The sequence below is a fragment of the Phyllostomus hastatus genome, unplaced genomic scaffold, assembly GCF_019186645.2.
Source record: "Phyllostomus hastatus isolate PE091 unplaced genomic scaffold, TTU_PhHast_1.1 phas_scaffold_345, whole genome shotgun sequence".
NCBI lineage: Eukaryota > Metazoa > Chordata > Mammalia > Chiroptera > Phyllostomidae > Phyllostomus > Phyllostomus hastatus.
Genome location: NW_025334024.1, coordinates 32,079,998 through 32,100,317, shown reverse-complemented (window position 1 = coordinate 32,100,317; position 20,320 = coordinate 32,079,998). Strand labels below are relative to the sequence as shown.

Genomic DNA, 20,320 nt, shown 5'->3' with positions numbered 1-20,320 from the left:
CTGGAACGCTGGTGTGCGGGTCTCGTGGGACCCTGTGCCGTGCCCTCCTTGGGCACAGCAACGCCGTTCCACACTCAGAGCTGGACTCTCGGAGGGGCTGGACTCTCGGAGGGGCTGCCGGGCTGTTCTCCAGGCTTGCGCCACTGCACGCTCCCACCAGCAGGGGGAGGTGTTCTGGCGTCCACGCATCACCTCCAGCCCTGCGGTGACCTGCCTTTTCGGTGATGTTTGTCCCGGTGAGTGTGCAGCGGTATGTTTCCTCGTGGCTTTAATTCCTCTTCCTTGATGGCTTAATGACATCGTCACAACTTTTCCTGTTTGTTAACTGCTCATGTGTCTTCTTTGGAGAAACGGCTGTTCAGATCCTTTGCCCGTTTCAAAACAGGGTCATTTGTTGTGTTGGGTGTTCAGAGTCCCTTAGGACTCCGGATGCCAGACCCTCAGCCAGGAACGGGAGCTGCACGCGCTTCCTCCCGGGCTGCCGAGTGCGTCGGTGCACAGCTCACGTGCCCGGAGCTTCAGGTCCTGTGTTCAGGCCTTCCGTCCACTGCAGCTAATTTTTGTGCGTGGTGTGTGCTCGGGACCGCTCCGTTCCACACGCGGGTGTCCAGCCCCTCCCCCACGGAGAGGCCCTGGAGCCCCGGCCGAGGCTGCCTGCGTGGAGGGGCTCCGCTCCGCCCCTGCAGCCCCTCCCTGTCCTCCTGTCTGGTCGCCATGGTTTGGGGCTGAGTTTTCAGCTGGCAAATGTGAGTCGTCCGACTTGTTTTAAAAGATCTTATTTATTTATTTTTAGAGAGAAGAGGCGGGAGAAGGGAGGGAGAGAAACGTCAATGTGCGCTTGCCTCTCATGTCCCCAGCTGGGGACCTGGCCCGCAACCCAGGCTTGCGCCGTGACTGGGAATCGAACCGGCGACCCTTTGGCCCGCAGGCTGGCGCTCAATCCATGAGCCACACCAGCCAGAGCTTTATTTGATTGTTTATTATTCTTTGCTGGTGCACAGAGGTACAACTCATTTTTCTATATATCCATTTTCTATTCTGCAACTTCACAAACTTTTAGTTGCTGTTTCTTGTGGATTCCTTTGGATTCTTGTGAACAGAGATGGCCTTTGCATCTGGGTGTCTTTTGTCCCTCTTTCTGGGTGAGCCGTCCTGGCTAGAACTGCCCTGTAGTTCATGGGAGCAGCGAGAGGGGACATCTTCGTCTTGCCCCTGACCTCAGGAGGAGAGTGTCCGGTGTTCACCGCCGTGTGAGCTTAGCTGTGTGTTTGTCACCACTGTCCTCAGCCCCGATGGGACAAGAGGGACGGAGGGACCCTTCTCTCCGCTTGTTCGGGGCGTTTAGTCCCAGAAAGGGCACCGAATCCTGCCTGCTGCTTTGTCTGTGTCTGCTGAGATCGTCGGGTAGTTTTGGCTCTTCTGTCGATGTGTGCGTTGTATTCATTGGTTTCTGGATGTCGGGCCGACCTTGCATTCTTGGGATGAGTCCCAGTGGATCGTGGGACGTAGCTGTTTTGCACGTTGCTGGCGTTTTGTTGTAGCTGGTTTGCTGTTTGTCGGTTACTGCGGCTACATGCCTCTCTGGAGGCAGGAGAAGCGGGAGGTCCACAGTCAGGAGATGCTCAGGGGGCTTTTGCTTTTGTTTTGTTTCAGTTCAAGGAGTTACGACCACTCAGAAAATTCTGATTTGGTTCTTGGTGGCTACACTGGAAATCGAGATATTTTTTCAAGATTGCAGGTGAGTCGGAAGATGCAAAACTTGGTGTGTTCACTGCGTGAAGCTGCCTGTTAGTGAAGGGTCTAGTGTGAGTGTCCGTAGTGGGTCCTACGGCAGCGGAGCAGAATGGGAACCCCCCCTCCATGCGCCGTGGCCCCGGCCCCGAGCTCCAGGACCTCTGTGGGTGTGCCCAGTGACCGCCGTGGAGATGCAGAGACCGACGCCACGGTACGGCACTCACCTCCAGGCTCCGGGACGTCTGTGAAAACAGACAACTGAGAAAACACCACTTTGGTGATGAAACTGTTGCCGCCCCACGACTTTCCTTGTCACTCGGCTGCTCCCCTGGGATCTTGGGCCCTGAGAAGTGATGCGAGTGGCTCCGCGCGGAGAGTCACGGGGTCCCCCGGGCAGAGACCCCGGGGAGCCCTGCTGCCCCCACGTCCACGCGGGTGCGGGGCGCCTGCCATGGAGTGCACAGCAGCCCTGTTCCGTGGGGTTCTGTGCGGGGGCTCCGTGCCCCCGGCAGCCCCCCCGCTGCCCCCCAGAGTGCCCGGGCGTGGGGCGTGTGGGAGCGGAGGGACACGAGAGAGGCTGTGGCCGGGAGCACCGGGGGAGTTCGCTCACAAGTGAGTGAAAGTCCCACGAGAGGGGGACCCCAGGCCCCGGCCCCTCGTCTGGAGCTCTTGTCCCCCACGTCCGCCGTGGTGGGTGTGGGAGGACGAGTGACTGGGCGGGGGCGGGGGGGGCGGCAGGTGCAGCCGGGGCGCCTGTGACGGTGGGGCAAGGGCCGTGCTTCGAGCGAGCGTGCAGCTGCTCCTCTGCAGCCCCTGAGCGTGTCGGGGAGACTGGGCGTGTGCACCCACACACTGGGTGTGCCACGGAGGAACGCCAGCTGCGGGCGAATCTGGGTACAGGTGTTCTTTGGGCTATTCTTGATTTTTATTTTTTTTTACTGTTCTTATTTTTGAAAAATTCTGTAACTGTCTAATTTCAAGTAAAAAGGCATGTCCCACTTACTCTCCGAGTCCTGTGGAGACGTCTCTCCCACGCCCGCGTCAGGCTCCTGAGTGGGGCAGACGGGAAGCCCCAGGGACTTCCTGCCTTTGCGTTGGGGACAGAGAAGCGCGGGAAGCAGAGGTGAGAGTGCAGGAGGTCTCAGCCTTGCTCTCTTCCAGGAGATGGCTGCTGACCTGGAGCAGGGCCCGGCCGCGCCCCAAGGCCGCACCACCTCTGGGGGACACGTCCTCTTCCAGGTGTTCCGCAGCCGGCTCCAGGCTCTGGTGGGCGGGCAGGACCTGGCCTCCCGCCTTCAGAGGCAGCAGGAGCTGCTCCTGTGCAAACGGTAACAGCTCCCGAGTCTGTCGCCCGTCTCGGTGCTCCCTGCCCCCAGCCTGTGCCGGCATCTTGTCCCTGGGGTCCCCGGAGAGCAGGGCCTGAGGGGTGAGAAGCCCTCGGGAGCAAAGGCTTCCCGCCCCGACGCAGGGTCCCTCTGCGGAGGGGCGCGCCGGAAAGCACGCAGGTCACAGGAGGGAAGGCCGTAGAGCTCACCGAGGCTGCGTCCACAGCCTCGGGGTGCTGGGTCTCCCAGGGGCAGAGCAGCTCCGTCACACGGGCACCCCTGGTGCTGAGGCAGCTGAGGCCGTGGCTTTGGGGCCCCCGTTGGAGTGTCTGCCGTGGGGTCCAGGCGCCCGGCACAGCCGCAGTCTGGGGACCGTGGGGCCCGCAGACCGGCACGCTGTGGTCCTGAAGGCGAGCCGGGGGAGTCCCTGCGGCCCCGGGATCTGAGTTCTGCAGAAGCAGAGTCAGGCCGAGCCTCCACCCTGACGCGCCGCCTCCTCTCCCAGGATCCTCCTGGGCCTCCCCGCGTCTGTCCTCATTGGCAGCCCCCGGGGGGAGCCGCCGGCCACCCCCGACTGCACGGAGTTCTTCCAGTTGGTCAACTCTGAGCTGGTAGGTGGTTGAGCTCACGAGAGCATCTGTAGTCACTGAGCTCCTTGCCCCGGGGCCGGCCCTGAGCCCGTGGGTGTGCAGCCCTCCTCGCCCTGGGGCTCGCTGCCTCCTCCGCAGAGCTGTCCTTGGCCGCGGGGGTGGGGCCCGTGAAGCGCAGACCACTTGCTCACGGTGCACTTCTCTCTTTCCTGTGCTGCCTCTGGGGGATGCTGTGACCCCGCTGTTGCCCACCAGGTGGCACTGTTTCCTTCCATTTTGCAGGAGGCTCAGTGTCAGGGGCTCTGATCCTACCAGGTGGGGAAAGGTGATGAGTAAACGTGCCCTCTGCACACCTTTCAGAAAAGCACAGATGTGACCAGAGGTTGGACTGAGGTCCTGTTGAGTCACACAAGCCGTTCTCCTGCCTCCCCGGGTGCCTGGGGCCCCCACGTCAGCACCATCATGGGTGGGCGGGGGGCCCTGCTGCTCGGAGCGGCCGCGGGAGAGGCAGTGGGCGGGGAGGGTCCGGGCAGTGCATGGGGGCCGCCTGCCAGGGGCTCTCCCCCTGCGCGTGGCTCCTCTCACTGGCCCGTGCTGTCTGCAGAGAAACTTGTCCCGCGGAGGTGCCCTGACGCATGACATCACCGCCCACTTCTTCAGGGTAACTCCCTTTCCCTCCGCCCCCAGCCTGGCCCGCACAGACCACCGGGGCGGGCCCTCCTGTCTGGTGCTGCTGGGAAGCCACGGGGTCTTTCAGGGCCGGGGTTCACGTGCAAACCGCTGAGCTGGTGGCGCCTTCCCTCCTGCAGGCGCTCCTCCACGCCTGCTCGCGAAGCAGAGACCCCTCCCTGGCAGCAGACCTGGCCCTGACCGCCTGCCAGACCGAGTGCCCCCTGGTCCTGGCCTCTGCCCTGGTAGGCCCAGCCGTCTTCCCGGGGCACTGTCTGTTTCCCACTGAAACCTCATCCCCGTTACTGTGACTCGAGAGAAACAGCTTGGGGAGAAGTGAGGAGAACGGGTCAGAGCGCAGGTGGGGTGACCGGTTTCCCTGACCGCGCCCCGAGCGGCCTCAGCAGCAACCCTGGGAGGGAGGGAGGGAGGGGGGAGGGGGGAGGGGGAGGGAGGGAGGGAGGGGCAGGCCGTCTGTGCTGCGTCTGCATCTGTTCGGTCCCACCCGCTGAGGCTGGGCGTTGGCGGCCGTGCTGTCCCTTGGGTGCACGTTCGTGTTCGCCGCCTCTGCCGTCTGGCTGCCCTCGTAGCCCAGGTTGCTCAGCCACTGCCAGCCGGCCTTGGTGGGACCTTGGGTGCCTTTGACTTTTTCAGCACCCTGACCACACATGGCTTTCCCACTCCCTTCTCCGTCTCGCTGGGACTCCAGCTCCTTCACAGGCTGGTGGTAGCACTTCACCTGCAGCGTAGCGGGTGGCCTGTTCCGTGTTTCAAACACCAGCTCTCCCTGGGGTGTCAGGGGCCGGGCCAAGCTCTTGGGCAGTGGGGCACCTCCTCAAGTAAGGCCTCTGGACTCCAAGCACTGCGCCGTCCTTACACGGGTGCACGGGGCCCTGCCCTTGACCTAATGAAGTGTTAGGTCAGTGTGAGCCAGGCTAGGGGTGTCAGTCAGAGGGGCTGGATGTCTCTTGCCCCAACCTCAGTGGTCACAGAACAGCCACCCGCCCAGACCTGTTGACCTGTGACCTTTCCTCTTGGCAGCTGTGGTGGCCACGCCTGGAGCCCGAGCTCCACTGTCAGTGGAGGCGCTTCCAGATCCCACTGCCCCGAGAGCTGCAGAGGCTGCGTGAGGCCTGGCAGTTTGCCAGCAAGTAGGTGCTGGCACTGGGACCCAGGAGGAAAGCTCGGGTGTTTTCTAGGGCCCGACTGGGTCATCTCCTGGATACCTTGGGGTGCTTGAGGGGGCCTTGAGTGCAGGAGCCACTGGGCCCCTGAGAGGGAAGCAGCAGCTCTGAGCCACCATGTCCGAGTGAGAAGTTCCAGAACATTCGGGAGAGACTGACCCCAGCCTGAGTGGCTAACTAGATTCAGTTCCCAGGGCTGGGCCAGTGACCAGAGTTAACCCCCCTCCCAGGACTGGTGGGTGGATGGCCTCCAGGATCCTGCTGGACGTGGGGGTGCTCTGGGGTCATCCGAAGGGATCGGGCGTTCCCACCCAGCCTCCCAACAGGCTTGGGTTTTTGTCTCTGATGCGCCCCTGTGTCTCCCTGCAGGGTCGGGGTGCTCAGATTGTGCTCAGAAAACCAAGGGAGCAAGTCCCACCCATCAGCCTAATTCTACAGAGGAGATAAAGTTTCTTAAACCCTTGCCTTCCATTCCATCATTTGTCTCCAGCCCGTCTCCAACCCACTGGAGAACCTTTCTGTGCAGCCCCGCAGTTAGAGCAGACGCAGGCTGGGACGCGGGGCCTCCTCCTGTCCCAGGACCTCCCTCCAGAGACCAGGCCACTGGGGCGAGGGGCCTGTCAGACCCTGCTGCCCACCGTGTTCAGGGCACGGAGGCAAGCTGGCAGCAGAAACAGCTCTGAGCCCAGGCAGGACGAGCCGTGACAGGGTGGGGCTCCGCCGACTCCGTGTCTGCTGACTGAGCCCCTCGCCGCTCGCCCACCTGGGTGTCCGGTGGCAGCTCGGGCCCCAGGCTCCTGGAATGACACCCATCTCTCTTCCAGCTTCCTGTCCTCCGACACAGAGCCCCCCGACACCGTGCTGCCTGCTGGGGGCCCCGCCTGGGTCTCTGCGGCTGCGCTGCACTTTGCGATCCAACGAGCGGGGCAGGCGAGCCCACGGCGAGGCCTGGAGAGGCTGCGCGGCCCCCCGGAGGAGGCGAGTGCAGCTCTGCCCCCGCGCCCGCCCAGCGCGCTCCTGTCCGGGGTCCTGGTCGTGGTGCTTCTCAGCACTTGCCGCACAGACGGAGCTTTTCCAAGGACAGACAGGAAGTTTGGTGATGCTGTCACTTTATTTGGAAGTAAAAGTTACTGGGTTTAGGGTTCAATAAGACTTTGACTCTCAAGTTCATTGTTTTCAGAGAACATCTTACACTTCAATTTGGAAGTGTTTTCACTGTCTTTTTCCCACCCTCCCCACCACCCAGGGCAGGGCAGTGAGCTGTCAGTCTCTGCAGCCGTGGTTAGCTGGGCCGGGCAGGGAGACAGGGCAGGCGGAGGGAAAGGTCCCCGGGGGAAGCCGTGGGGCCCGTCTGGACTCTGTGCCCAGGGTGCCCGCCCGGTCAGAGGCCCACCAGGGTCCACCTGTCAGCTCAGCATGTGCCCACCTGCCTGGCAAATAAATTGTGAGCCAGAGTATTTTTGGTAATTACAATTTAAAGCAAAAATCCCACAAACAAGATTCTTCCGATTGTCTGCAGGTCATTTTTATCGGAAGGTGTTTGGCTCCAAAGCCCCTGGGCCCGGTGTGCTGAGGGCACAGGGTGCACCCCCGGGGTGGGGGAGACGGGGCGAGCCTGGCAGTGTGCGTCAGGGCCTCACGGATGCTGCCGGGCAGGGGGCTGGGGAGCGAGGCCGAGCTGCCTGCTGCGGGGCAGCTCCCACACCCGGGAGACCAGGCTGGAGACCAGAATGAAAAGGGCCCAGTCAGTGATAACTGCGCGGACGCAAGTTCTCCGTTCAAACACGATGGGGAGTTTTTCCTTCTGCGGCGACCCAGACCCACTGAGAGGGGAGGGTGGAGCCCGGGGCCGGTTCCTGGAGCAGGGGCGGCCGCCCTGTGGGGCAGCAGGCGCTGCGCGTGGTGAGCGGCCCTGTCTCTGTTTGCAGCTGCTGCTGGTCCTGCTCTTCCTTTCCTCGCTGGGCCTGCTGTCGTCGAGTCTGACCCCCCAGGTACGTCACCCCGAGGCTGCGGGGCCCTCTCCCCTAGGGTGCTTGGGACTGCAGGTCCCCAGGTGCCTCCAGACAGGTTCCTGAGCCAGGAGCAGGCGGTCAGGAGCCTTCCCCGGGTTCCTCAGGAGCAGTGCTCACTGAAGTGGGGAGCCTTCGGCCACGGGCCTTCGTTTTCCTGTGTTACTTCAGAACTTGGGTGCCCACAGTCCCGCTGTCAGCGGCCCTGGGGAGATGCTCTGTGGGTTGTCGCCATGTCAGGCCCCCTCCTGTGACTAGGGCGGTCCCTCCGCCCCACACGTGCGCAGCTCGCGGCCCAGGGAGCGCTGTCCCGCCTGCAGACGCTGTGCCTGAGTCCTCCCTCCGCTGCCCACAGGCTGCCGGCTGCCCAGCAGCTCTGGACGTTTGTGCCGAGGTCCTGGGGTGTCTGGAGAAGAGGAAGGTGTCCTGGCTGCCACTCTTTCAGTTGACAGACACTGGTAAGGAGTCTGCTGAGACCTGATAGCAAGTGGGTGGCCTTTGTCTAGTCACCAGCCATCAGGGTCAGAGTGTGACCCCTGACATCCGAGTCTTTCTTTTCAGAAGCAACTTTCAAATGTTTACCTTCTTGTAAAGCACGCAAGCCTAAGTGTTGGTCAGGACAAACAGTGCACACTCGTCGAAACAAGAGGGTTTGGTGGGGGACCAGGGACCCCAGGTGTCACAGGGCGGTGTCGTGGGGCCCACCTGCCTGGCCCCACAGGCATGGGGAGTCCTCTGAAGACAGCAGCCCCAGGTGAGGCGTCCAGCCTGACTGAGCCCCTTGGGTTGCAGCCACCGGCCTGGGGTGTGTCCTCCTCCGCCTGGCCCCGGACCAGCACATCAGGCTGCTGCCCGTCGCCTTCTACAGGTCAGTCCTTGTGGCTCCGACGAGGCCCCATGGGCCTGCACGGGGCTGTGCCCAGGTGCTGGGGGTCCCCTCCAGACGTGAGGGTGCCTCTACCTCCCTGGACTGCCCGCGCTCACCTCCAGGAGGTGGTGTCACCTGACATACAGCCTCCCCTTCAGCCTCCTCTCCTGCTGTGACGAAGACGCCCTCATTCAGGACGCCGGCTTCCTGCACGTTGCCGTGGACATGTACCTGAAGCTGCTCCGCCTCTTCGTAGCCGGGGAGACGGGTGCACTCTCGAGCTCAGCCAGGAGGAGCCAGGAGCTCCAGGACCAGGCAGGTGCAAGTGCTGGCTGTGTCCAGGCAGAGGGCACGGCCCATAGGCCCACGGGTCAGCTCTCCGGGGCCTGAGGCTGGGCCAGCCCCTCCCAGCCTGTGCACGGGCTCTGTGACCGGGGCTCTGCCTGTCCCCTCTGTAGGGGGACCCTGTTGGCCTGGTGACAAGAGCTCGGCTTTTCCTGCTGCGGTCAGTGCCTCGGTGTCCCACACAGAGCTTCTCACACATGGCGGAGGTAACACCCAGAGGCTCACCTTGCTGTTTTCTTAATGTTTATTGATTTTGGAGAAAGAGGAGCGGGGAAGAGAACCATTCATTTGTTGTTCCACCTATTTATGCATCATTGGTGGTTTGTGTGCTCTGACTGGGGATCGAACCTGCAGCCCTGGTGCATCAGGACGACAGTCTAACCCACTGGGCTCCCTGCCAGGGCACCGTGGTGTTCGTTCTTAAACCCAGATCACTGTGTGGGCCTGAGCACGCGGGGATCTGACACGGGGCCTGGTGACTGTGGTCACCAGCTTCCGGCTCCCTGTGCCTGGGGGTTCGGTCTGTGTCGCACTGACCAGGGTTTCCTTGCAGCTGCTGGCCTCGCACGGGGGCTGCGACCCGGAGCTGAGTGCCGCCCTTCTGAGCAGGCGGCAGGCCACGCCCGACGCGGGCCCCGCCCAGGAGCCCCGCCTCTCCTGACTGGACTGGACGCGCAGCACGCCTCTGGAAATAATTTACTGCGAGCGTGACGTGGAGCTCTTGCCACACTAAGGAGTGGGCTACAGATCTCCCGATTGCTTTGGTGGGGAACAGAAACCGACTATTTAAAACTTGCATCTGGCCCCAAGTCAACGTAGGGAAATAAACTGCTGGTCCCAGAGTGGACACGAAGGCGACCTGGGCCTCGCACCAAGCCCCCCACGTCCCAGCACAGGGCTGGGGCTCAGCACGGGGCACTCAGGGCAAGCAAGGCGGTGCCATCGGGTCGCATGGGAGGAACTGTGGGAGTCGTCCTGTGACCCCATCCACCACCTGGCGAGTTCAAGTGCACCCTCAGGTGGGCTCAGGCTTCACGGCCTGGCCCTCTGTGGCCCCGGGCGGCGGCTCCAGGGGCAGGGCCTTGTCCTGGGTCTGGGTCAGAGGGTGCACCATGGACATGTGCACGTTGAGGTTGTGTGCCTTCTCGAACCGCCGGCCACACTGGTCACAGGCGAAGTCCAGCTCCGTCTCAGCCTTGTGTTTGGTCATGTGGTACTTGAGGGACGCCCGCTGCCGGCACTGGAAGCCACAGACTTCACACCTGGGGAGGAGAGGAGGTTAGCAAGGGTGCGGGTGCCAGTGTGGCCAGGAGGGGGCGCCGGCCCACACTTACTGCAGAGGCTTGGCTCCCGAGTGCCGCATCTGGTGGACCAGGAGGTGCTTCCGCTGCTTGAAGGTCTGTCCACACTCGTCACAGATGTAGTTCCGCACCTCTGGGGAGCAACAGGTGAGCGCAGGCCCCGGGGAGGCCCGCCCGCTCGGGCTTCCTGCACTCGGTGCCAAAGCAGGGGACCCCGCCGGCCTCCTTTCACCAGAGACACTTCTGACACCATTAGCCACGGCTGGGGCTGCCCCTGAGGCCTCTGGGTAGCTGAAGCCTGAGTGTTCAAAGGTCCCCTGACTCAGACTTGAGCACCCTGGGGAGCTACTGTGCTGGGCCTGACGTGCACAAGAACCCTCCGTGCCAACCCCACAGGGAAGGAGGGTCCCTGGGAGGCCAGCAACAGTGGGTGGCTCTGAGTGAAGCAACTCAGTCACATGGGACCTCTGTGCAGAAATCTGCCCTGTGAGGCGGCGGCGCTGATTCAGGGACTGCCTTCCGGACAGGGGCAGCTATGGGGCAATCGTGTGGGTCGTGTGTTTCCGGACACGTGGGTTGTGTGGTCACACCAGTGAGGACGGAACCGTGACACTGGTGTCGTGTGAGCCCAGGCTGGAGCACAGCGGAGCAGCGGCCCTCGAGGGTGGGCCGTGTCTCGGGGACACTCACGGCCTCCCTGCACTTCCCTTTCCCACCATTTCCGTAGTGTGGGCTTCCTCTTAGATCCCCAAAGCACGTCACTTAAAAATTTGTTTAAAAATCCACCACAATAAACGGAAAGGCCCTGGGATTTCTTTGCTTATTCCACACTCGGACCAGCTAAGCTGACCTGCCGACACTGCAGCCCAAGGGTGTGGGCACCCTCGGGGCTGTTCCCGGGGGCGGGGCCGGGCACACACCTGTGTGGATGAGCTTCACGTGCCGCTGCAGGTAGCGGTCGATCATGAACACCTTGTTGCAGCCAGGGTGGGGGCAGGGCCTCTCTCGGACCTCCTCATGGTGCTCTTTAATGTGCTTCTGCGGGGACGGTGCGGCCCTGAGCGCTGGGCTCCCCGTGACAGCAACTCGCCCATCAGGCAGCACTTGCCCCTCCCACAGGCCCTGCCCAGCACCCTTGAAGGAACACATCTGGCCATTCCGCACTCATGGGTGCTTTCCCAAGTGCAGCAAGTAGCACATCCTCCCCCACGGAGCACAGCAACGGTGGGGGCTGCTGTGTGCCTCCATTTCTCCAGGCTCACGGGCACCCTTGGGTGGGTCTGCCCCGGCACTCCCCCCAGGCCCCCGCCCTGACTCCAGCAGCGCCCGCCTCACCTTCATGCCGTCAGCCCCTCGGTACACGGCTGTGCAGCCCTGGTACGGGCACTTGTAGATGGTGGGCAGCTCCTCCCTGCAACAGAGAGCACCCTGGAGCTGCCGCCCTGGCCGCGCCCCCGCAGGGCAGCCCCCACCGGCCTCACCTCTCACAGCGCAGCTTGTTCTTCCAGCCTGGCTTCGGTCCAGGCTTCTTTCGGATTTTTGGTTCTTCAGGCTTCTTGGCTTCTTTGCTTCCGTTCTTCTTCCCAGGCACCCTGGGGAGAGAAGGGCCATCGGATGCACCGGCGTGTGGGACCTCTGTGCAGCAGCGTTCTTACTCCCCCCACACTCCCTCTCCAGCGTGAGAGGCCGGGCTTCCTGCAGCCTCCAAGGGTGACCTGCGTCGGCCTCTGTGCTCCCCGGGGGCCCGGGGGCGGACGTGAGCCACCACGGCCGGGACAGCTCAGGAGGCAGAGGCCTGGTGCTGCCACCTCAGGAGGGAAGCCCACGGCCACTGTGGGAGTGGGTCTTTTCTAAGCACCAGAACCGCACACTCTGTGCCCTGGCCGAGAGGCTCGGCTGATTAAAGCATCATCCTGACACATCAAAGGTGTGGGTTCAACCCGTCAGGGCGCATCTAAGAAACCACCAATGAAGGCGTTCCATCAGTAAGTGGGACAGCAAACTGACGCTCCTCTCTTGTTCTAAAGATCTACGTAAAGAAACACTTCGCAAAGCTTTAGGCATGGGTCTCTCCACCAAAACAACCACGGAGTTAGAAAAACAGATTAGAATCGACAACTATGGGACCCTGATGGGACGTCCTTATGGGGGAAATGCTGCCTCTCCAAGTGCCCACCTGCCACCACCCCCCTTCTCAGCCCTGCTGCAGGGCCAGGGCGGGCGGCAGGGACCCTGTCCTCCAGCAATGTGGGGACCGCTGGGTGCAGCGACGCCCTCCTGCAGTGTCTATCGAGGGGAGACGTGCACCCTCGTTTTCCTTTTTGGACCCCAGACATTTAAGGAACTCTCGTCAGAAACAGAAGGGAGCTTTTGGGGCCACATGGGACAAGCGCCAGGACAGCTGACACCATCCTCAGCAGTTAGAGACTGACCCCTCCCCTCCGAGGTCAGGAACAAGAAATCGGTCCTGGACATCCTAGCCGGAGAAATCACACTGGGACCCAAGCAAGAGCCATCGACATTAGAAAGGAAGGAAGTTACCTCTATTCACAGATGTCATGACCTAACATGCAATAAACCCTAAAGAATTCACATACAAAATAAAAATTCGGCAGAGTTGCAAGGTATAAAATCAAACACCTGTCCAATTTCTGTATGCTAATACTGAAAAAAATTAAGAAAACCCATTTGCAATCTCATCCAAGAGAATAAATTACCTTGGAATAAACTTAACCAAGGAGGTGGAAAGACGTGGACAGTGAAAACTACGAAACAGTGATGAACAAACGAAAGACCTAAGTAGGTGGAAAGACACCCATGTTCACGGGCTGGAGGCTGACGCTGTTCAGAGGGCAATGCTTCCCCCAAATGGATCTCCAAACCCAATCCCCATCAAAATCCCAATGGTGTTTTTGGCAAAAAGGGAGAGAGGAGCAGAAAGCATCCTAAATTTCACACTGAATTTCAAGGGATGCTGAATAGCCAAACAATTTAGAAAACAATGCTGGAGGACTCACTTCCCGACTGCAAACTTTACTGCAAAGCCACAATAATGAAAGCTGGGGCACTGGGAGGGAGACAGACGGTGCAGACCAGCTGGACGGTTTTCCGCAAGGTGCCGGAAACCATCCACATGCAGAACGACGTCAGGCCCCCGACACACACCACGCGCAAAAATCAGCCTCAGTGGAGACCACAGGCCCGGACCTAAGAGCTACAACCACAACGCGCTCAGGAGGAGGCAGGGACACGTCCTCCCGGGGCCACTGGGCCTGGCAGAGGTTTCCTGGCTGTGACACAGAACACAGGCACTGGGAGTGAGAAACAGGTGAGCCCGCCTTCACAACGACCCGTTCTGTGCGCCGGACAGCACGACCGAGAGCACGAAAGAGAGAAGCCACCGAACAGGACAAGCTGCCCGACGACCCCCCGGCACAGAGACGCCCGGTGGAAGTACGGGCACAGGCCTCGAACAGACGCCCCCCCGAAGAAACGGCACGCGTAAAGAAGCTCAACACCATTAACCCTTAGAGAAATGCAAATCAAAAGGACAAGATACTACTTCCCACCCATTAGCACGACTATTTAAAAAAAAAATAGCAGCGTTCCCTGGACGTGGAGAAAATGGACCCCTGGGCACTGCTGGCGGGAATATGGAAGGTGCAGCTGCCGTGGGGAACCGAGGCAGCTCCGCAGACAGTTGAACGTGGACTCAGCACACGACCCGGCACCCGCCTCCTGGGGACGTGCCCGCAGAATCCCAGACGGGCCGAGACAGACAGCCGGGTACCAATGTTCGGGGCACTAGTCACAGCATTAACCAAAAGGCACAAACGACCCACCGTGGCAGGTGGGTGGGTCGACCAAACGTGGGCTACCCCTGCGACGGAGCCGCATTTCCAGCCCTTTTCACCTCGTGGCACACATGAGCTAATCAGATTCTGCCGCACGCCAAAAAACACAGTGCTGCCAAACTGACAAAAAGGGAAAAGGCATGATCTTGACTCACGAATGCCAGACAGCTGTTGTTGCGTTGGCTGTTGTCGTTTTTTAAAGTTGACAGTCTGAGGGAGAAGACGTCAGTGCCCCTGACTAAATAGCCAGGTGTCACACGTTTTAAAAATCCTTGTGGCACACTGGTTGTGCCGTGGCGCACACTCTTTGAAAACCACTGTCAGAGGACCCTTCGGCCACAGGAAGGCATCCGGTGCTCACACAGGCCACAACGCGGCGAATCTCAAAACCGTGGTGCCGAGTGACTGGCAAGAAGCCGGTCACGAAAGGACAAATACTATGTACGTCTGCCTCCATGAAGTCCCTCAGACGGGCACCCAGAGCAGAGGCTGTCCGGGCTGGGGGGTGGGGTGGGGGCGGGGACTCCAGCTTCCTGGGTACATGACGTTCTTCTGTGCGGGAGGATGGAGTCGGGAGATGGTGGTGACTTTGGCACAGCACTGTGAAGGTACTTAATGCCACTGAACTGTGTGCTCAGAAACGGTAAACTTACGTGTCTTTTACCACAGTTATCAAGGGTTACACGTAGCTGTCCTCCTTGGAGCCCAGTGCACTGGGAGCCCCTTTCTGGCGACTGTGAGACCCCTCCCCTCCTTGCCTCCGTAGGAGCTGCTCTCGGAGCCCTGTCCCTGCTCGCTGGCCTCCACCCTCTTCCGAGGGGCACCGCTGCCCCCCCAGAGCCGCTCTGTGGCCAGTGATCTGCCATTCTCCTCCCACCCTAGATCAACGCTGGTTGAGACCAGGAGGCTTCCGAGAGGCTGTGGGTCCCACAGGTGGGTCCGTGCAGCCATGGGCCGGCTGTGGGGGGCGGGGGCTCAGTGCTGCACCGCCTCTGATCTCTCCCCAGAGCCCCCAGCTGTCTTCCGGTCACTCCGTAGCCTGTGCCAGGACATGAAGGAACCCTGCTTCTCGGTCTGTGTTCTGCGTCTCCTGTGTGCCTCGTGCTCGCTGCCGAAGGGCAGAGCCCACGTCAGCGTCGGCAGCCGCTGGGTCTGGGCTGTGCCTGGGCACAGAGTGGGAGGAGAGCGACACAGTGCACTCGTCCCTGCCTGCCAGGGCCCTGCGTTCCAACCGGAGAGACCACCCAAGTCCCAGAAAAGAGAAGGTCAAGACAAGGTCATAGAAACAACTCGACAAGAAAGCGGCATCAAGCCCTGGCTAGTGTGGCTCAGTGGACTGCCCACCAGCCTGCAAACAGAAAGGTCACCGGTTCAATTCCCAGTCAGGGCACATGCCTGGGTCGCGGGCCAGACCCCCAGTGGAGGCACGTAAAAGGCAACCATGCATTGGCGTTTCTCTCCCTTCCTCCCTTCCCTTCTCTACAAGTAAAAGTAAACACAATCTTTTTTTAAAAAGTGGCACAGAGACTGGTGCCGGAGGCATAGCCGAGAACCCCGCAGAGCTGGGCCCCGGGCCCCAGAGCCTCGGCACGCAGAGCAGGAACCAGAAGCGGGCGAGGCTGCCCGGGAGGTGTGGCTGCGAGCAGGACGGCGCGGGGGAAGGCCAGGAGCTCCAGAGCTGGCTGGGCCACACCCATGGGCCCGCCGCCTCACGAGGGACCTGAGGCCGGGTCCCAGAGCTGAACCCAAAAGGCCTCAGCTCACTCGGGGACCACACTGCACTGGGCCTGGTGGTCTGACCCAAAAAGCGTGTGCTGAGGGCATGGCGCCCAGCCCCCACCGGACTCCACCCCACAGCCCCAGGCCTGGGCACCAAGCCTGTCCCCTTACTTCTTCTCCGGGTCAGGCTCGAAGGACTCGTCTGAGGACTGGGTACTCTGCTTCTTGTCATTGTCGTCCTCACTCAGGAAGTCCCTAGGGCAGAAGAGGGAGCCTTTAGCAAAGCCCTAGGGTAGGTGGCGGATCCGATGCAACTTCCTGTCTACAGACACCATGCGAGCCCCCACGTCCCACGTGCAGTTCTGCTGAAGGCGTCCTGAGAAACCGAAACCCCCGAATCTCTGACCCCACCGCCTAACAGAAACAAGCCCAGGCCACTGCAGTCCAGCAGGCTGGCGACCCCCCATGAGCCCCACGCTCCTCACACCAGGGCCTCTCCATGGGGCCCCCGGCGGGCGGGAGCCCTCGCGGGCAGTGGGCTTCTGAGCGCAGATGCTCAGGACTTTGCCTCATCCTACCACGGAGCACCTGTCGGGCAGGCAGTCAGCTGCCAGCCATTTCAAAGGTCACAAAGGCCAGAAAAGCTCTGTGCTCCTGTGACCTTCACCCTGAAGCATGAATCACTGTCCACTCCCAGTTGGGCAGCTGCCACCCTCCGGAGAGGCTCGAGGCTGGCCGGCAGCTAGCTGGACAGCCTGTGACCACTGCTGGTGCCAGAGGGGCTCTCGAGCACACTCGTGGGTTCCTCCGGGGACCTCGGTCACTGGCGTCCCCCTGCTGGAGTCGCACTAAACACCACTCCAGTCTACAGAGGAGGTGTGTCTCCATCCCGTCCCAGCCGCAGGGGCGGGGCTGGTTCCTGGCTCAGAGGCGTTGGGGGGGGGGGTGGCCCAGGAGCGGACAGTCCCAAGCCAAAGCTAAAGCTGTATCGTGACACTGGCTTCCTCTGCTCTAGGACACGTGGGGTCACGCAGAACTAAGGCTCTGAAGGAGCAACAGCAGAGGGTGCCTGCAGGGCCACCCAGGAGCACTACACCGCCCGGGGCCTGCTCCCTGGTGGCTGGGTCAGGGTGGGCACCCTCTGAGACCCAGGAACCCCCAGTCAGGACCGAGAAGCCTGGAAGCACCCCCAGCCGAAACGCAGGCAGCAGGCCCCTAAGGGCGGTGGAGTTTGATTTTCCAAGGAGAGATTTTAGGCTGTTTAAACCCACTCTTCTCTCACCCCTCAGAAAGGTCACTGAACTCGTCTTTTACCCGATCATCCGAGGTTGAAGATGGGGACTGCTTCTCACCCAACTGCCCTGAGAAACAAAGAACAGGGCTCCTGTCACCAGTCCAGCACGGGCCGGGCCAGCAGGCAGGTGCGGCCCGGCAGAGCGTGCCTTGCGGGGGCTCGGGGTCCTCCAGCCTCCCATCCCAGCCCCCTCCCAGCTCCACCCCAGCCAGGGGCCAGCCCAGAGGAGCCCCGGAGCCCCCATGGGTCCAGCACGGGCACAGGCAGTGACGAGCACCAGGAACCAGCCCCTCCCGAGACTGAGACCCAGCCGTTTCAGGGTGGGACAACTCCCAGGGCGTGACTGTCTCAGGGCATTTAAGAACACTGTTGTTATCAAGGTGTCGCACACACGGTTTGAACAGCCCTGCAGCCCTCGGGACCCTCTGACAGAGCCCCTGCTCCCGCCCGGCATCGGAGCCCCTCCGACCCAGACCCGGCCCGGGAGCTGCACTCTGTGGGAGCGCCACGGAGGGCTCGCACTGAGGAGCGGCCACACGCCCACACACAGACAGGTGCGCGCGTGGCAGCTGGCAGCATGCGGGAAGCCAGCCTGGCTCTGCTAACGTGACGTGCGTGAACAGCTGTGCCACCCCCACGGCACTGTGGGATCGGGCCCCAAACCGGGGCCTGTGCCCCCCCGCAGCACTCGGCAGAGGAGCCCGTCCACTCCGGTCCCACGGAGGTGTCGCCACGGCCCTGGCGGAGGCCCAGGAAATGGCCCCAGACAGCCTCCGAGGCACCAGCCGGCCCGTTCCCGCATGCCCCACAACAAGGGCCCCGTTCTTCTCTCCCTCGGTCCCCAGGCGGAGCAGGTGGGGAGATGGACGGCAGAGGACCGTGCCTCCGCCCTCAGCACCGCCAGACGCCTACACACAGCCGCCGCCCCCAAAGGCGCAGACGCCCGCTGCCTGCTGAGGGCCCTGCTCAGGAGCGGCACTCCCGGTCTCACGGCCCAGGGGAGCCTCCTACCTGGAGCCCCACTCGGGGGGAGGCCAGCCTGAGGCAGGGGGCTCGGCCCGGGCCCCACAGGGCTGCTATCTGAAGGAGGCTGGGCCACATCCGTGTTGGGCGTGGGCAGCGGTTCCGTCTCGGCCCAGGCTGTGGTCGCTCTGCCCTGGGAGCTCGGAGCGGCAGCCCCAGTGGGGTTGGACCTCCGACGGTGGGTGAGCCGTGGGGGCACCTCCTTGTCCCACGTCCACTTGACTGCCAACGCGCTGTCCAGCAAGAGAGCCCCGCAGCTGGAGTCCGTGTCCATGGTGTAGTCGTGGCCTTGGTCGCAGCCCCACACGGCCTGGACGACACCGCAGTACTCGGAAGACAGTGTCCTCTGCAGGCTGGGCAGGGCCCCACAGCTGGCCGCGTGTCCATGCACCCACCCCACCAGGCCACGCAGGCCTTCGGGGCTCGAAGGGATCAGGTCCACTGAGGAGAGGCACAGAGACCGCAGCCCCGGGGCCGATCAGCACTGGCCCACAGCGAGTCCACCCCCCACCACACGTCTGGTCCCGGGCACTCACCCAGGCACGCTCCCTCCTCCGCCTCCGCCGGGGTCTGGGCACCCACCCTGTGAAGGATGGGCAGGCCATGAGTGGCCCCACAGCAAGCAAGGGGTAGGCCTGCTCCCTTCACTGCCCTCCCCCACGGGTGGCTGCCCCTGCCCCTGCATGGGAGCACTCAGAGCCACCACGGTCCTCACCCCCCACCCTGGCCTCCCACCCCAGCCACACGGGGCTCCCGAGAGTCTGCTGCCCCTGCACCACGGCCTCCCCACCGCACAGGTTCCCACCAGGCACTCCGGTGCTGAGAACAGCAGAGCACACAGGGGCTCAGCCTGAGCACCCCCAAACGAATGAAGGAGGGAGTGCCTACTGTGCGCAGGGCTTCCGGGGACTCATCGGGGACACGTTGACTCTCTGCAGAAAGGACTTGAGGAGGCCGTGGCACTGGTAGAACTGGGCGTGGCAGTTCTTGCAAACAAACTGAGACAGGGCTGGGTCCTGGTGGACAGCCACCCCCAGCAGGTGCTGGAAGTCCCTGATGAACGTGCGCCCCCCCGCGGGCGGTCTCTCTGAGCTCTGCCCAGGCGCCCGGCTGGAGATGCTGCGGAGACTCCGTGTGGAGAACTTCCCGTGGCAGAGGCGGCAGTGCCCCATGGCAAGAGCCCGACCCGCTCCTGGGCAAGCACAGAAGACAAAAGTTCAGCTGGCCAGGCTGCTCGCTGCACAGGACACACAAGACCACAAGCTCCCAGGAGGGGAGCCGTGCAGGCCCAGGCAGTGAGGCCCCTGCTCCACCAGCCCCCCAGCTCCTCAGTGGAGAGCCCTCCGTGGGGCCTCCCCAGACACATCCCTAAGACACATGCCCATGTCTGGGCCGCAGGCAGCGTTCTGGCTCTGGGCTCCCAGCTGAACAAACGGCCTTTGGGAAGATGTGGCCAGCGGGGGCCTTCTGGTCCAGAAAACCTCTGGGAGAAGCTAACTGCCTCCGCTCCGAGTCCGGCAGCACACTGAGCCACGACCAAACAAGGGCGCCGCAAGAAAAGAACTACAGGCCCATGTCCCTGACGAACACACATGCAAAAATCCTCAGCAAAACACGAGCACACCAAAGTCGCCAGCAGGCTGCGAGGGTCACGCACCAGGATGCAGCAGGACTACCTCCGGCAGTGCAAGGCCAGACCCCCCTGCCGGCGGGGCCCAAGCTCCCCCAAGCCCCACTTGACCCACCGGGCTCTCTGTCAACGAGCCGGCCGCCAGGGCTCGGGAGGTGAGGCGGTTATCCCAGGCTGCAGCCCTAAGCGCGGCACCGGGACTGGAGCCCAGGCCAGTCCCAGCCCGAGCGGCAGGAAGGGTAAGCGGCTTGCGAAACGGTCCCCAGCGCGGGCGCCAGGGAGGCTCCGCCTGCCTGCCTGCCTGCCTGCCTGCCTGCCGCCCAAGGACGCCCCGTGAGAGAGAGGCTCGGGGCCGTGGGCACGGAGCGGCCGAACCTACCTGCCTCGTCAGCGCCGTCCTCGCAGGCCCGCGCCGGCCCCCAGCCCAGCCGCGAAGCCACCAAGGCCGCTGCCTCGTCCACGCTCGGCCCGCTGCGGGCGGGGCGGCCCCGGGTCCGGCCGCCGCCCGAGCCCCCGCGCTGCCCAGCAGCCGCAGGCGACAGGAAGCGGCCGAGCCGGTCCCGTTTCATGGCGGCTGCCCCGGCGCTCCGCCCCTTGGCCCCCGCCCGGCCCCGCCCGGCTCCGCCCGGCAGCACTCGGGCCCGCTCGGTCCTCTGGTCCCGGCGGCTTGGCCCTGCTAAGTCTTGGTCGGCCCGTAGCTCTCGTCCGCTCCGCGGGACTGCGCTCGCTCGTCACCTCCCGCCTCCGCCGTTCGGCTCTGCTCGGCTGGCTGGAA

At 62.8% G+C, this 20,320-nt stretch overlaps 2 protein-coding genes across 2 annotated transcripts in view; one reads left to right on the top strand and one right to left on the bottom strand.

The window, feature by feature from the left end:
• The window catches only part of FANCA (FA complementation group A), a 33,708-nt gene extending 24,306 nt beyond the window's left edge, over positions 1-9,402 (top strand). Inside the window, exons 31-43 of the mRNA XM_045818575.1 lie at positions 1,654-1,738; positions 2,896-3,062; positions 3,565-3,670; positions 4,254-4,310; positions 4,459-4,563; positions 5,360-5,469; positions 6,327-6,480; positions 7,431-7,493; positions 7,867-7,969; positions 8,304-8,379; positions 8,538-8,694; positions 8,838-8,930; positions 9,278-9,402. Coding sequence (XP_045674531.1) covers positions 1,654-1,738; positions 2,896-3,062; positions 3,565-3,670; positions 4,254-4,310; positions 4,459-4,563; positions 5,360-5,469; positions 6,327-6,480; positions 7,431-7,493; positions 7,867-7,969; positions 8,304-8,379; positions 8,538-8,694; positions 8,838-8,930; positions 9,278-9,385 — 1,384 coding nt within the window. The 3' untranslated portion in view covers positions 9,386-9,402. The remainder of the gene's footprint in view (positions 1-1,653; positions 1,739-2,895; positions 3,063-3,564; positions 3,671-4,253; positions 4,311-4,458; positions 4,564-5,359; positions 5,470-6,326; positions 6,481-7,430; positions 7,494-7,866; positions 7,970-8,303; positions 8,380-8,537; positions 8,695-8,837; positions 8,931-9,277) is intronic.
• On the bottom strand, positions 8,941-20,310 carry ZNF276 (zinc finger protein 276). The gene is made up of 11 exons (XM_045818574.1): positions 19,925-20,310; positions 18,804-19,107; positions 18,452-18,498; positions 17,904-18,356; positions 16,881-16,959; positions 15,770-15,853; positions 11,507-11,617; positions 11,361-11,436; positions 10,946-11,063; positions 10,059-10,158; positions 8,941-9,986 (listed from the first exon to the last, which is right to left on the bottom strand). The coding sequence occupies exons 1-11, from the start codon at positions 20,112-20,114 to the stop codon at positions 9,740-9,742; spliced, it is 1,809 nt and encodes a 602-aa protein (XP_045674530.1). The 5' UTR covers positions 20,115-20,310; the 3' UTR covers positions 8,941-9,739.
• Positions 20,311-20,320: the final 10 nt, after the last annotated feature.